Source organism: Odontesthes bonariensis, chromosome 12 (assembly GCF_027942865.1).
Source record: "Odontesthes bonariensis isolate fOdoBon6 chromosome 12, fOdoBon6.hap1, whole genome shotgun sequence".
Lineage (NCBI taxonomy): Eukaryota > Metazoa > Chordata > Actinopteri > Atheriniformes > Atherinopsidae > Odontesthes > Odontesthes bonariensis.
The window spans coordinates 23,108,487-23,124,443 of NC_134517.1; the positions used below are offsets into that span (position 1 = coordinate 23,108,487).

General features: G+C 42.8%; 3 protein-coding genes across 3 annotated transcripts; 2 read left to right on the forward strand and 1 right to left on the reverse strand.

The window, feature by feature from the left end:
- The first annotated feature begins 1,391 nt into the window (after positions 1-1,391).
- Positions 1,392-4,692, forward strand: cytip (cytohesin 1 interacting protein). The gene is made up of 8 exons (XM_075478724.1): positions 1,392-1,628; positions 1,870-1,919; positions 2,123-2,177; positions 2,321-2,426; positions 2,640-2,733; positions 2,840-2,906; positions 3,154-3,220; positions 3,437-4,692. The coding sequence occupies exons 1-8, from the start codon at positions 1,461-1,463 to the stop codon at positions 3,913-3,915; spliced, it is 1,086 nt and encodes a 361-aa protein (XP_075334839.1). The 5' UTR covers positions 1,392-1,460; the 3' UTR covers positions 3,916-4,692.
- Positions 4,693-6,217: 1,525 nt separating this feature from the next.
- LOC142396728 (uncharacterized) lies at positions 6,218-7,766 on the forward strand. The gene is made up of 2 exons (XM_075479758.1): positions 6,218-6,921; positions 7,014-7,766. Exons 1-2 carry the CDS (start codon positions 6,366-6,368, stop codon positions 7,382-7,384), a joined length of 927 nt encoding a protein of 308 aa, XP_075335873.1. The 5' UTR covers positions 6,218-6,365; the 3' UTR covers positions 7,385-7,766.
- Positions 7,767-7,775: 9 nt separating this feature from the next.
- galnt5 (polypeptide N-acetylgalactosaminyltransferase 5) lies at positions 7,776-13,870 on the reverse strand. The gene is made up of 10 exons (XM_075479757.1): positions 12,359-13,870; positions 12,114-12,280; positions 11,835-11,954; positions 10,451-10,586; positions 10,191-10,310; positions 9,964-10,081; positions 9,536-9,865; positions 9,181-9,261; positions 8,677-8,829; positions 7,776-8,434 (listed from the first exon to the last, which is right to left on the reverse strand). Exons 1-10 carry the CDS (start codon positions 13,390-13,392, stop codon positions 8,294-8,296), a joined length of 2,400 nt encoding a protein of 799 aa, XP_075335872.1. The 5' UTR covers positions 13,393-13,870; the 3' UTR covers positions 7,776-8,293.
- Positions 13,871-15,957: the final 2,087 nt, after the last annotated feature.

The following is a 15,957-nucleotide window of genomic DNA, read 5'->3' on the forward strand; positions in this document are numbered from 1 at the left end:
GTTATGGTTGGAGCAACATGCCTGTCCAAAGGTTCAAGTTGGACCAGAAGTGGATCTTTAATCCAGGTGATGACACAAACCACAAAAGCCAATACACCAAGGATTGTGTCAAAAAAAAAAAGTTGGAGGGTTAACTTACAATATTGGCAAGATTTGAAACCCTATGAGATATTGAGGGGGATTTGAAACAAGCAGCACATGTGAGAAAACTGTGGTGTACAGATATGCAAATGACACACAAAGTTATTTAGTTAACACCAGCCTCCTATGATACATACTTTTCCACAGAGTAAAATTGCATCTGTTGATGTTTTCATTGAATTGATGATTTAGAAAAAGCCAACATTTCTAGTAATATGTGCAAGTATATCACCTTTCAAGGATGATTTCAATGAGATGTGCTTATATTTTCCAGGAGTGTATTAATCTTTAATGTCCTCTGAAACTTTAGTATTGTCCCTTTAATGAACAGCAGGAGAGTAAATTGGCTGCTATCAAATAAATTCCTTTCCGTACTTAATGTAACAACAATGTGGTTGGGGATTTGCAATGTGCTGTTCCAGACAGTCCCGTGGTTAGTTGGCCAGTGGTGTGGCTGAGGATCAGTGGGGCAGAGTGGACCGCTGTGAGGAAATCTGCTAGTTAAGGAATCTTTCAGCAGTTTGCGTACTGTACAGTTGTGGAATAGTTTTCTAATTACACTGGAGTGTTAAATATTCAAGTTTGAAAATGCTTTCTCTTTTCCTGGTTAAACATTGTGGGGCTTCCCTTTAGAGAGCATGAGTGTTGCGTTGGGGGGAGGTGTTATTTGCCCCATGGTTCAGCTTTCTTGAGCCATTGTCTCCCTGACTGCTAGCTTGCCTGTGTGTGATTTTTCATTTGATCCCACCATGTCTGATGCCTTCAGCCCAATGACCCATACTGTCTGTTTGAGGAGCGTGACACTAGCCCTGAGCCAAATCTGCCTTTTTGTCTGTCCTCATAAGACAGGTCTCCTTGCTTGGCAGAGCACAGGACCCAGGCTCAGACTGAGGCTTAACCCATTGAGAAACTGAGAGTGGAACATGGTGGAAGCAGGTGCTGGTGGAGGAGTGAGGTGGCAATTTCTCATGCATTACTGATTTCTGACAGACCATAAATCAAATTGCTAAGACTGCAAAAAGGAAAGGGGCTGTTTGAAGGGGAATTATACACAATAGCCTCAACATTCCCCAGTCCTTTTCTTCTCAAAACAGCGGGCCGGCACTTCTCAAGAAAGAGAACAAAAAGTTTAAAGGAGGTGAACAGGAAAGTAGGTATGTGAGGCTGTGATCTGCAGATGCAGGTCCACCGCAGCTGTCACATGACGAGGATTTCCGCTTTGACACATTTTGTTTTTGGCTGCACAGCAGGGCAGAGCCACACAATCACTGAAGAACTGCTGCAGCAGGACATGATGGTGCTTTGAGGACTACTCTACCATGCAGTCTACAATGAATTTCAATGGACTTCAACGCCAGGCCAGCCAAGAGAATTACATTCTGGATAACACTCTGAGGAAGAAAAGCTCTCTGTGGTACCGGCGTTCACTGAGGGGAAACAATGATCGACACCGACAGAATGCTGGTTCCCTGCCCAGAGTTTGCAAGGTGAGACAATAACTCCAGTGCAATTCTTTGCTATCACTCATACAATTTTAGTCTGTGAAGAGAGACTTAAAAGCAAGTTCAACACAGACTTTTCTTATCAAGTTTATTTTTTCAATGAACGATTACACATGAAAAGAATACAACAGCCGGCCAAAACTATTATATTACATCTAAAGCTTCCTGTGAGGGTCAAACTGGTTGAATTGTTCTAAAGAGGAACTCTGCATTTCTCTTTTTGCAGCCCAAACTGACCCACTCAAACTCACTGGTTGACTATACGGACCCACAAAGGTAAATATATTAAGATTTAATGTGAAATTTGTTGTAGCTTCGGCATTACTTTTATTGCACGTAAAAGTCTGTTCATTGGATTTACTTCAATATTCAAATGCTTTTTTTTTTTTTTTTTTTTTTCCCCTCGAGTGAGATTTAAGCTGATTAAAATCACTTGCAAGAGTAACATTCATCTATTTTTCCATTGCTTTTTTGTGCAGGACCCCAGTTGTACTGGAAAAACAAGACAACGAAACATTTGGCTTTGAAATTCACGTAAGCCGAATCACATTTACTTAACTACAAAGTGCAGCAAATGATAATGACTTTTGTATCTACTCAATATTTTGATATAAAATTTTTTTGTGGTATATCACCGTTTTGTCAGGTTTTGTGACCCAACTATCACTTGTTTGCAGACCTATGGCTTGCAGCTGAGAAACAGCAGCTCTGCAGTGGAGATGTGCACCTTCGTGTGCAAGGTGAAGGAGGACAGTGTGGCTGAGAGCGCTGGCCTGACCGCAGGTGAACCACCCACATCCTCTCAACCCGATAAACCCTACAAAGCATTTCATACATACACAAAAGCGTTCAGTAAAGATCGACTGATATATCATTTACCAAACATCTGCGCACCAGCACCACCTACACACATTTACACTGAGACGCAAACAAAACTCAGCTTCTCGTAACTGATTAGTTCCTTTTTTTTTTTTGTCGCATCCCTATTTGCTATAGGTGATATCATCATCACTATCAACGGGGTCAGCATTGAGGGACTGTCTCATCAACATGTACTTGAACTAATAAAAGAATCCACCAACAGTCTAAGGTGAGTGACAACTAAGGACGAACAACCAACACAACAACTGATTAGAAAACAACAATATAACAGCAATGTCTCTGTGTGTAACTGTGTGTTATCATGTTGGTTCCAGGATGGAGACTGTGTGTGGGAACGTTGTCAAGCAGATAGAGTTGGAGAAGAGACTGAACCTGCTCCAGGTGTGCAGCTTGAAACTATTCTGTAGCTAAAAAAGCCTCTCACTGAGCCACAAAAACCCACCTGAAAGCACAAAACTGCTACACTGTGGTTAGCTGCAGGCTGAGCTGCAGTTATATCACTTTCCATATAAAACCCCACTGTTTAGGCATGGCGTGCTGTCACACCAGGATACCACCTTTATAGAAGCTAGTAGTACACATTAAAATTACACTGGAAGCATAACTGTGATGTTTTCTGCCCATACAGCTGTCACTGCGTGAGAAGTGGATGGAGCTCGAAGCACTTAAGTTACAGGAAAAGCGTCTTATGCGAGGTGAGAGCTTTTGCTCAGCTGTCAAACCACAGCGCTTCCTTTCTCACAGACACTCTCATTTCTCCTAAGTGACATTGTTTAGTTTATAATGCGAAGACATGTAAACTCCAGAAAATGAAGATAAAGGTATTCCCCGGAGAAATGTAAATACAGCGGAAGCTGCTGACGAACTTCCTGTTGCAAATTTCTTGTCAACTGCAAATTTTTCTTTATCAGGTAACTTAAATGACAGCAGCCTCAACCTCCTGGTGGACTCTTCAGCTGCTCTTGGCTCCCCCATTGGCCGCTGTGGCCGGCGTTTTTCCAGCGACAGCAGCTACAGGAGTGTGATGACGGATGACAGTGACCAGGCAAGTGTGTTTGGGGATCTGAGCTCACCCAGCCCCTACAGTGCAGCGAGCACCACAGACGACGGCTGCTTCTTCTCCAGAGACTTCCCTTCACAGGGCGGCTCCAGGAGGGCTTTATCGAGCTCCAGCCATCCACACCAAGCCCTCAGCCGCTCCAGCAGCTCCAGCCTGGCCGGCAGCAGCAGCTCACTATCTCCATCCTGGGAGGAAATGCGGACCTCGTCCTTGTTTGGGACTCTGCCCAGGAAAAGCAGGAGAGCCAGTGTGCGCAAACATATCTTCAAGTTAATTCCTGGACTCCAGAGATCAGTTGAAGAGGAGGAGTCGGGAACAGCCCCTCACTGACTTGTTGTCTGTCCTCCTTGTGACGACCTAAAACTAAGGGTTGGCATAAAGGGTTCGACTCACTCTAAACAAGTTGCAGAAATAAAGACACTGTAATGAAGTGCTTCCTAAGACTTAATCCTTCAAACGATGATGGACTTTAAAAAACAGGGCTTTTGTAAATGTCAAAGTTTACCCCAACGCCCCAGCAGCAACAGCATTATGAAAACGGATGTGTGAATGAATGTACTCACAGCAGACTGTATTATAGAAAAAAACGATACATCCTACTAACTTGAATGAAAATGTTTGTCCCTGTGATATGATCACAGAGGGATTAGCATTAATCAGAGCAGCTTGAATTGTAGCAGTAGCATCATGTTAAGGTTCTAAATGAGACTAATGTGATCCAAATCGTTTTTGAATCATTCCATTTTTCAGTGAGGTAAATACGTAAGCAGCACTTAAAACACATTCAGGTGCACAAAACCAAAACCAAATCTCCAAACTCTATAGGTGGCTGCTCAGCTCAAAACAGGATGTGGGTATGAGAGTACTACTTATCTTTTCAGTTCCAAATATACTTTCAGACCATATAGGCGACAACTCATCTGTGGTCCTAGGGAACTGTGAAATAGTTTTTGTAAATTCTGCATCCTTTGTATGTGCACGAAAATGACGGTTTGTAAGGATTGTTTTTTTCTTTTTGATTCACGATTTAGCTTCTGCAATCTAATCAAGATTGCATGTATAAAAAAGGCTTCAGAAAAACGAATAAACTTTGATTTTATACACCCACCAGTGTATCACCCTCACTGTAAAGTTATGTATTCAAGGAAAGGAACGACACAGTGAACCGAAGATATCTGTGCATGAATCAGGTACACATAGGCTATTGTGTCTGTTCATGCATAAAAAAGCTTTAAAGGGGAAGTTCTTTTTTTTTTTTTAAACCTGGACCTTATTTCTGGAATAAAATATGTTCATCTACAGCTGCAGCGGCGTACGTCAATGAAGTCATCCCACTAGAGAGTGTGTAGAAAGCTTCCTATTAGCCCCCGATAGCCCCGGATAACAACAACACGGCAGCTCTGAGCTAACAGTGCAATAGTACGCGTTCAGTCATTCATTCGGCTTAAAATATTGGTGAAATAAAGACAGATAATGCCTTATTTCGAGGTTGTATTGTCGATGCCCTGTTCACTCCCGTTATATGAATACACGCGGATCTAAATATCTTCCGAAGGACGCCGACTATCACCAAACTGTTATCGGTGATTAGAAAAATGTATTTTATGCCAGAAATAAAGTCCAGGTTTAAAAAAAACGAACTTCCCCTTTAATGACATATGAAAAAGCTCAGTTCACATCAGCAGCTCTTAGGGCAAGAAGCCTCACGCGCTTCCTGTGATAAGTCTCACTTCTACGACTTCCTGCTGTAGTTAAAGAAAGAGAGCTCATAACTGTAACTGGACACCACAAAATTTGGGAGTTTTCTTTCACTTGATAACAATTCATGATGATGCAGCAAAACTAGTGATAAAAAGATAACCGTGTGACAGGCTCATTTGGCTTAAAAATACTTTTTTTTTTTTTAGAAAAAAGTCTGTTATGAAAAGCAGTTTCCCTGCACACAGACAGGAATATCATTGATTTACTTACAACAATGTGAAAATTCCCTGTTGCATCTTAAAGGCACCACTATTAAAAAGACAGAATAAAAGACTCCAGTCCTTTTGAGAAATATACATTACGGTATTTTTTTTTTAGTTGTTGCACAAGTGTGTAAACCGTCGACTTAATCTCTAACAATTCGCTGTACTGTAAAAGCTTCTGTTACGTCTTAATGTAAAAATCACTGAAAAAATTGACACGCAAAATCAAAGAGCAAGCCTATACTCAATTAATTGTGTGGTGGGAGGAACATCAGAGGTAGTTCTGCTGTGCAAACTGTAAGTTTACAGACTGTTGCATCAACATTTCAGGGGCCTTTAAAGGCTTAAAGTCTTTACATTCACAAAACTCTAAACGTATCAGATCATTTTCCCTCAGTACATGTATAGAACCATTGCTCTTTCTGGCAGAAAAAAAAAACTATGTGTGGTAAACCTACAGAGGAATGTTAATCCAGACTCAAAACGTTACAGAAAGGAGGTGATCACCAAGCAGAGATTTGAAAATTAGTACAATTGCTCCATATGCAGCTGCCAGCGTCACAATGAACCTTTGTTGGGCCCACAACAAAACCCCTGTTCTTCAGTGAGTGAATAAACACACACATTGACATGGTACAAGCACGAGAGAGCACACTGCACATCTAGACCTCGCAGTGCCGATCGAAAGCAGAGCTCTTTACTATGGAGAACGTCACGCTTGTGGGAGATATGACCACGTTCAACTTTTGATTCCACAAAGAGCATTAGATCAATTCAACAGTGTTTTTGTTTCACTGGAAAAAGAAAACCAGACAGATGGAAACAAGCTCATTCCATCCAGATGATCCTAAACTCAGAATAAAAGATGATGTACAGGCATCCCGGGTACTGCAGATAAATGGTGGGAACACCCTTGATGCATGCAAGATGTCGGAGGAGCCTGAGGAGAGAGATCTTTGGTCCCTGGAGATGGGAGATGACTCCGTGTTCTACAGTGATGAGGAGCAAGCTCATCAGGAAAGACAAGTTTTAGCATCATGTGACTTTGGTGCCAACAAGTGCAAACCTCTTTTCAACAGTGTCGCAGACTGTGAAACTAATGAACAGCAGGAGGACGATCCTGGAGAAGTCTTTATTTGCAAAGACAATTCAGAGATGGAGAAAGAAATGACCAAGCAGGTCACCTGGACAGAAGAATTCCAAAAGCTTCAGACACCGAAAACTGAAGACGTTTTAGCATCCGAGTCTGGAGAACCAGCTGCAGAATGTGATGGAACTCCAGGGAAGTTTGTGAGATCTTGTAAACTAATTCAGCGAGCAAACAGCACAGACAGGCGCACACAACGTGAGCGACGTAAATCTGCGGAAAAAGGTAGGCTGGGTTTATCGTTTGGTGAAACTGATTGTTTGAAAGGGAGGTTTACAGAATGCAGAACGGATGTATCCTTTTACTTCTCTTCTCAGTGAATCGACAAATTAACGGGGAGGAAGCAGCGCTAGAAGCCCGACCATCAATCCTTGACCCGTTCGATGTATTGAGTCAGGAAAGTTTCACAAGGCTGAATGTGGAGGCAGGAGCCCGCAAACATCTGTCTGGTGCTGATCTCCAGAGCTCAGGTGACAGGCAGCTTCAGGTGAGCCGGGAAGCAGAACGCAGCTTTCATCAAAACCCCACCTCCGATCACTCCACCCTGCATCCGTGGACAAAATCCGACTGCAGCACATTCAACCATCTCACTTCCTCCAGATACAGCACTGTGTCCTACCGCAGGATCCGCAGAGGCAACACCCAGCAGAAGATACAAGACTTTGAGCTCATGTTGTTGAACCTGTGAGAAAAGGGCCTTTTAAACTGAGCCAAAAAAAAAAAAAAAGGAAAAAAAAGGACATCAAGTTCTCAAGGTCCTGTTCCAAAGTACTTCTAAATGAAATACTTATTTGTATATGTTGTATCTAATCATTCACGTACTGCAAAGGCTACAATTTGATGATTTTGTGATGGTAATTCTATAGTTCAGGCAGGTGTTTGAGCAGAACTGCCCTCCCCTTCGCCTCATTTCTAATGCCATCATATACCAACTCATGTGGAATTAGAGCTTCAGTACGTTAACCTGTAGAATAGAACTATGAGGTTTTCAAAGTAATCCACTAAACATGCGTTCACATTCTTTCATGCAAAGAAATGTCGAGAGGATAAGGAACAAAACAATAAAGAAATACCCGCAATTAGATCTCCATCTTCCTTCTTTTATTTCTCGCTTCCCCATCAATTTCACTTAAAAATGTTTTGAAACCAGGTAGTAAAATCATGAAATCACAGCACAGGTTTATTGAGCGTATTGAACCAACACTCCCCTCTAGTGTCAAAAAAAAAAAAAAAGGAAATCATCCACAGGGCTAGTTTGCAGATCAGAACCTGAACCTCAAGAATGTAGTATGTAAACCCCAAAAAGCAGCATGAAGTACATGATATGCATAAACACAGATCTCTTTTATGAAGAAAAATACAAAAAAAAAAAACATTATTTGCCTTTTCCACAAAGATCTATCTGAATCCCAGTTCTTAATTTCTTTGTAAAAAAAAAAAAAAAAAAAAAGCCGATTCCTCTGGCCCGAACCGCCTGACTAATATCACATCAAGGCGCTTTCACCTTCCTCCTGTCAGTCACGTTCTGAGTCTTGACCACAGGCCACACTGAAGTGCAAGACTGATGGAAGTACATCAAAAAGCCGCCTCAGTCTCATCACTGAGTGTGGTAGTGCGTGAACTGCCACTTTTGAAAAGTGTTGCTGGGTTCACACGGGTTGAGACGAAGAGAGTCACCCTGAGGTTCAGCCTCCAGGCACATGTGGTGGGAAACAAACTCCGCTATGAGGTGCTCCGCCTTAACAAACACAAAACAGGAAGTGTCATTAAACAACAAAGCTTTTTGCCTCAAAACATGTTTTTTTTTCCTACAGCACAAACTCTCAACCAACATTTCGCTTCTTGAAGATTTGGTGCACTTCTTGAGTACATTTTTTTCTTTTACAAAGAATTTCGAAAAATGACAGACCTGTAAAAAACAAAGCAAAACAAAACAAAGACAGCCAGAGGAGGCACACGGCACGTCAAAAGTCAACCCACCAGAGCCGAGTTGGAAGATTTGTGGAACCAGCGGAGTTCGGGTTTGGTGTTGTCGCATTGTAGCAAAGCAAAGCCTCTGGCCTTGCTTTTGGGAGCAACACACAGGTCATGCTGCCGAATGTGCCTCATCCAGGTGTAATTAAAGTGCTGGCTCTGAATAGCAGGAAACAACAGTAGGAGAGTTACCCGCATGCAATTATGCTGTATGTCACGAATACTATAGGATACTGGGAGACGCCTCAGTGGGGCTGATCCAGATCCAAGAAGACCGCATTTAGAAAGCTTTGGTCTTGAACTCCACCCTTGTTTATCATGGATTCTGTCCCGTCTCAGACGGACTGCACTTCTCCTCTTCTGTGTCTGTCTGTAGTTTCCCTTTATATGTCACTTCCCCCATAAACTGCCACAATCGCAAACAAAAACTAGCAAAATTTGGCTATAAAAATATATAGAGAGCATTTGCCAGTTTGTGACGTCAACCAGTTAAATGAAATTAATTCTTACCTGCTTGCTGAGATCACACGTCTCAAAGGACAAAGAGCTTTTCTGCAGGGCGAGACATTTCCTTAAACCACGATTGAAGACCTAAGAAAACAAACAAAAAAAACTTAATATACGACTTTTGCAAAGCGGAAAACTGAAGCGCTGATTTAAAGGATTCAGTGGACAGCGATTCTTTGTTCAAACAGAGCACAATTAAAGCCAGTGTTTGGGTAGGAACACTGGCGTCGTGGTGGAAAAGCACAAGAAGCTTTCATTTCGACAGAGGATTTAGGGAATGATTCATATCTAAAGACAACACAATGGTGACGTGAGCTTTAAGAGACAAAAACACGCAGGCAGTAGCGTATCCACATACCAGGCCCTCAGCTTTGACTAAAGGAGCATTCATGTCAGGGTACACGTGATCCAGGTACCACTTGAAGCTCTTGCATTTGAGCCTCTTCCTCAGCTCGATCTGCTCGGTCAGGTTGCCAATGTCGATGACCTTCCTATCCAGCAGGTGGTGATACCCCTGGCCATAGAAAAGGTCCTTGTACTCATCCAGCCAAACTTCGGCCACCCTCGCCAGGTTACGCTCCACCGTCTTCTGCCTGTCCTTTGGGAATTTATAAGGATTCTGTCCTCGGAAAATGTGTCCCACCCGGGAGCAGGGGATGATCTCAATTTCTCCTCCGCACATCCAGATCTGTTCAAAAATGGCAACGGTGCATTTGTAACCACGTGAAAAAAACACTTGGGTGACGGAAATAAAAATGCTCAGGGATGACTTAGATGGAGGTATACCTTAAAGGAAATCTCCATGTTCTCTCCACCCCACACATCCAGCCCGGGATCATAGGCACCGAGCTCAAAGAAGTATTTTTTGTCAATGGAGAAAAGGCCCCCAGCCATAACTGGGCATCTGCAAGATGAAGTAAACATACCACAAATGAGCCTAAGGCAGAGGAAATAATAACAAAAATAATCATTTTAAAACACAAAGCGTAGTTAGAAGGTGGCGAGGGCCGTACCTGATTGGATCCGAAATGGTCATGTTGTTCTTCTTAATGTACTCCTCTGGCAACGGACTCCAGCCAAACACCAAAGGCCATTTGAAAATACCTCTTTGGAAGTTGTCAACAAGCATATAGCTATGGAAAAAGAGGCAAAAACACATAGTTAGATTAACAAAGTAGCTTTACTGTTGCGTCAAGCAGTCAGCTTTTCTCTCGCAGGAATTTGCTGCACGCACATATTGGTCGGTTACTTAAATGTGGTGTCATTCAGTCACCTCATGTCCTTGTCGCTGATGACCTCAATAACCGGACAGGGCACTTTCTTGCGATCGACATAGATCCTCTCCAAGAGTGGCTCCAGCCAGCCCACGTTACATTCAACATGGGAGTCAAGAAAGGTAAGAACCTCACCTACATTTGAGGAGAGCAAACATCCTGCTGCAGTTAAACAAATATTGCTCGACATCCGAATTTGTACGACATTATTGCAACCACCCAAACTTATGACAGGTTCTTAAAGAATCCATGTGGCTATCACAGCAATAAAGCAGTTATTATGTTTTTAGTACGTCATTCTACTTAAGCCACTTAAGATGGTTCTTCAATCTGGTCTAGAAACCTGGCAATTTTTAAGCTGCATGTAATTCTATCCAAGGAACATAAACTTTGTAACAATATGAGTTTTAATAGCACGATTAAGGACGTTGGGATGGGAGTGCCGTTTTATGAGGAATGCTCTCATGGAAAACGCGCCTGCCACCCTTGTTGCCTGGTTAACTAGGATTTAGTTTCGCTAAAAAAAAAAATTCAACAAAGCAAACGACATAGATGCATATACGCTGAACTGGACCCTGATTCTCCACATCCTCTCAGGTTTCTGCTCATGGGAAACTACTTGTTTGGACACAGCAAATTTAAATGTCGATGCTGGGTGGAAATGTGAAAAATCCGGCCCCCTTTTTTTTGTTTTTACACTTCCCAATACATTCATCTGTGTGCCCACTTTGTAAAGTTGTAGACACTATAGTGAGAATGAAGATCTTTTTGTAACACTGGAACTTGATAAGAATCTGTTTTCTATTGAATTGATGACAGGAAATGTTTATAATTTCATCGCGTCGAGGAGAAATGGACTTGGACACGATTCCAGAGGTTAGCTTTACAGTACGTTTAACAAAGATGATCCTGAAGGTTTTTCATACGAAGAACATCCTCCGTGTGAGCAGCGTCCTCACAATGGGACGCATAAATAATGGCAAACACCCAAAATTCAATACAATCGATAACCCATTCACTGCATTCTGTACTATACAAGAGGCGTGTAAGGCAAGTGCATAAAAATGAGAGTAAACAACTCGCATGGACATACTCGATAAATTAGCAGCTCATTCTAGTTTCTTACATTAGGCCTTGTTAATGCATGCAGTTTATGATCAGATTGCATCAAATGCATGAAAATGTTCTACATTATGGTACTTAGGGACAGTGGGGGTGCACTTGTGTCTGATCATTTATTTAGCTTAACGACATAATATGACATCATGTCAGTTCTCATACCCTGTCAGTTATGTGGGACTTACTGTAACCTTTACACATACAAATTAAAGCTCATGTTCGGAAATCATTGCCTGAAAAGGGAACCGTCTCGACCATGCTTACCTTTGGCAACAGCAGCTCCTGCCAACCTGGCTCGGATCAGGCCCTGACGCTCCTTGAGACGAATGATTCGCACTTTTGGGAACTGGGCCATGTACTCGTCCAGCCGCTCCTTAAGATGATCTACCGGGGGTTAAAGCGCACGGGGAAGTTACAGCATGCAAGTTACGGGTAACCACAAGGAATTATCGAGAGGACAACCAAACAATTCTTCTCCCCACAAGTTCCTTAACTCTCCACTCAAAAAAAAATGTGTCTTCTGCCCACGAGGGACCCTTTTACCTTTGCTGCTGAAATCATCCACCAGAATGATCTCTTTGAGGAGGTGCGGTGGTGATCTGTTGAGCACACTGTGCACCGAGCGGAGCAGCGTGGACCACACCTCATCCACAAAACAGAAAATCACGCTGGTGGAAGGCAAGTCATCGTGGACCAGATTCTGCACACACCTGCACACACCAACAAAACAGATGAGGCAACTCAGCAGAAAGAGAAGTTTGAGGAGCGATGAGCAGAGGGGGACTCACGTTTCGGGCCTGGTGTCGGGAATGCCTCGGTCCACTGGTATCTGATCACTGAGGTAGACGTTAAAGTGGCCTTCGTCCCATCGCTTCTTCACCTCTGCATCTTCGCGACTGGCAAGAAATACCGGCTGTCCAAACTGGCCCACCGCATTCGCATCTCTGGGAGCGTAAGTCGCGTCCAGACCCAGCACTTTGTGGACACCGGGCTTTCTGACAGCAGTAGAGTTATCCCTGGAGCTGCCTCCTGCTTGCAGGCTGGTTGTAGGCTTCAGGGGTTCCTTCTGTGCATTTAGGTTACTCCCGTCAGCTGCCCCAACCCAGTTTTCCTCCTTTCTGTTTGCATCCTTGTTGGGAGTTTGGTGAGATGTTGTTTTACTGGGGTGTGTGTCCTTGTCCTGATGCTTGCTCAGTCTCGTTCCATTCTTAGCGAGCCCATCCTTAACTGTCCCACTTGTCTTCGATTCCAACTTGTCTTGAGGCTTTTGTGCAAAGTGTTCTCTTTTAATGAGTCCCTCCTTTAGGGTTGGCCGGTTTATCTTTAGACGTGGTGGTGCTTTGGTTAAATTAGCCACTGCTGCATTTAGATCCAAGTTCACTGCTTTTTTCTTTACAAGGGCAGCGTCATTCACAGGCTGAGAAGCTACAAGTTTGGAGCCATCACTTTTGACAACGCCATCTACATTCCCCCGATTGGAGCTCAACTTCTTGCTCAACAACATTTGATCCTGCTGCTTGCCTCCCTGTCTGTACACTTGGGCGACTTTGATGGCGGGACTGAGCGGTCTCTTCCAATCGTGCGTGACAGCCACCCTCTGCACCGGGTGTTTAAACCCTCTTTTCATCAGCTCCGTCACCCTGGACTGCTGCTTGGCCATCTCCCTTTCTCTGATCACACGCTCTTTCAGCAGATGACCGTTCGCATCGTTTATTGATATGCGGAGAGCAGCCATGTCAAACAGCAGCCAAATGACAGAGGCAACGAACACAAACGCCAGGACCCTCCCACTCCCCCTCAAGTATCTCCTAAGCTTCATCATTCTCAGTTGTTTAAATCAAATTTAAAAAAATATATAATTAAATAAATCAAACCTCCGCGTAAAGTCCCATACTGAGAGAGTCACTTCTGAGCTGTTGGCAAACTTTTCTCGTCCGCGAGGAAGTTAGCTGCTTGCGTGGCATGCTGGTAATCTTTCACGGAGCCGCGGCGGTAATCAGTGTTGTCACTCAGACATCCAGCAGGCTCTGATAACCGTGGCGGAGCACAATGGTACAATATAGGGGCAACTTGTCCATACTTTTGTCGCTCCGGTCACGTCCAACCGCTTGGAAACATGACGTCTGTGTCGAAAACAAACGACAAAACAAACAAAAAGAAACTCGCTAAAAGTGCGTTAGGGTTCGTTGAAAAGCCCTACTGACCCACAACTTCTTTGACTGCCACACTTTCGTATGAGGACGTAACAACTGACTTCCACTTTGTCAGTAATCTGATTGGACAGACGAGCGGGAGCGTCTCAGTCTGCACAGAGCTACAGAATTAGCCAGAAAAGCTAGCAGGAAGCTCTGTGCCACACCTTCAGAATAAAGCCCTCTGATTTTTATTCGATTTTTTTTTTTTTTTAGCAAAGTTATCTGTTGGACACAAAGTGTTTGTTTTCCCTAACATAATCGTTTAGATACAACATATACTGCTCAAGAAATGTACTTAAAGCTTAAAAGTAGTTCTCTACATTTAGTTCCCTCTATGTCACATTTAAAAACGTTTACAAAAAGTTGGTGAACTGTGTGAAATGTTAATGTGTGTGGAAATACACCCTAAAGGACAGCAACATCAAAGATATGTTAAGTTTTTCTGTGAATTATTGTTATGAGGGGTTCACTTTTGCGTATACAGGCTATAGCTCTTCACCTTTCCATTAGCACGTTTACTCTAATGACATATTTGTCCTCATCTGGAAACAGACCCTGGACACCTTTAGACCTCTTATCTTGTGTTTTCTTGTTAGAAAACTTACTAGCTGACGAGGACTGAATGACACATGTGATATAGATTCTTTGTCAGCTGCTGTTCTCTCACTGTGAGGGAGCTGACCTTGATCAGCAGTCCTGGGTTATCGCAATTGGCCACAAGCTTTTACCATGTCAACCAAGCTATTATGCAGCGATAAGAACAATGTCAAATGATTAAAACCCTAAAAAAGAGAAGCTGATTTGTTTGATTATGTTGAACGGGATGGCCGTTTTAAGTTGAAAGTATTTACCGGAAGCCCTTGTCAACTCGTAATTCATAGTCTGCCACCAACCTGTAATCAATGGTATCAGATTTCAAGCTATGTGGTCAGCTGCCGTTGCAGGTTGACAGTGACTAATATGAATAGACAATAAGCTAATTGTTTGCCTGCTTTTTTTCAAGAACACTTAGGCCTGAGGGTGTCATTGTAGTCTTTACATACCCGTTGTTGATGCGGCTGAGTGAAAACGTGCACACACCTTAAAATGTTGAATGACTGGATGGGCCATTGTTATTCATCTTAGTATGCCTACTGGTGCTTTCCTTATATATTCAGTAATAATTTAACCTAGAGGTAAAGTCACTGTATATTTCATATTTACCTTTTGTGTGTTCCTGTGTTGGTCCAATGACGCCAAAGCCTGCCTGCACATGTGTTCATTTTTAAGATGTAAGATTAAGATGGATGGTGGCCTTGATTTTCATAACACACAAACAAAACCAAAAAGATGACAACGATTTTGAATACCTCACAATAAGACGGAGTTGTAAGGATAATCCATGAAAAAAAAAAACAGCATTTGTGTGATTTGTGAAAATCCCAACAAAGCTTCAAACACGCAAACAAAACAGACACACTTACAGATAGAAGAAATCTGAAAAGATAAGACATAAACAAGCTCACTCCGTTGGAGAATAAATGTAGATTCCGTTGGTGCCTTGGATTATACCTTTAAAAACATGAAAAAAAGTACACAAACAAAATCAAACATCTTTGGTTGCGCAATATAGCCTAAACACTATCAAGAATTGAAACCATAAAACTATCCATTAAACATAATAGTAGCATCAACATAAAACTACTGCGTGTCTGCAATGTGCAGATACACATGTACAATCACATTTGTAAAACCTGTGTTACTGCAGTCATTAGGTGGTGATTAGTAGAGGCACCGACAGGTTTTCCTCTTCATCAGCAGGCCTCTCTTGGGACTACCAGTGGCTCCATCCAGCCTATTAACAGTCCCCAACAAGAGGAGGGAGGGGAGTGGTACCTCCCATGGTGCCTGCCCTTAACCACGCTACACACACTTTCATTAGTGTGTTAGCTAAATGATTGGCCTCAGGATAGCCCCCAAGCCTTGCAACGCACGTGCAAGCTCACTGGTCAAATTATTCATTTATTCACAGATTTCCGCACTGAAACTCTTGGTGGCATAATACTATGGATTTGGTTGCGTTTTGTCTAAAATGAATGGGCAGAGGGGTAAGAAAACACTTGCCAGGCAGAGGTGACAGAAGAACGAGAGTGAGTCTTGTATCCCAGTGACAGCATCTGCAATCGAACTAAAAAAAAGACACAAGCAGGCAG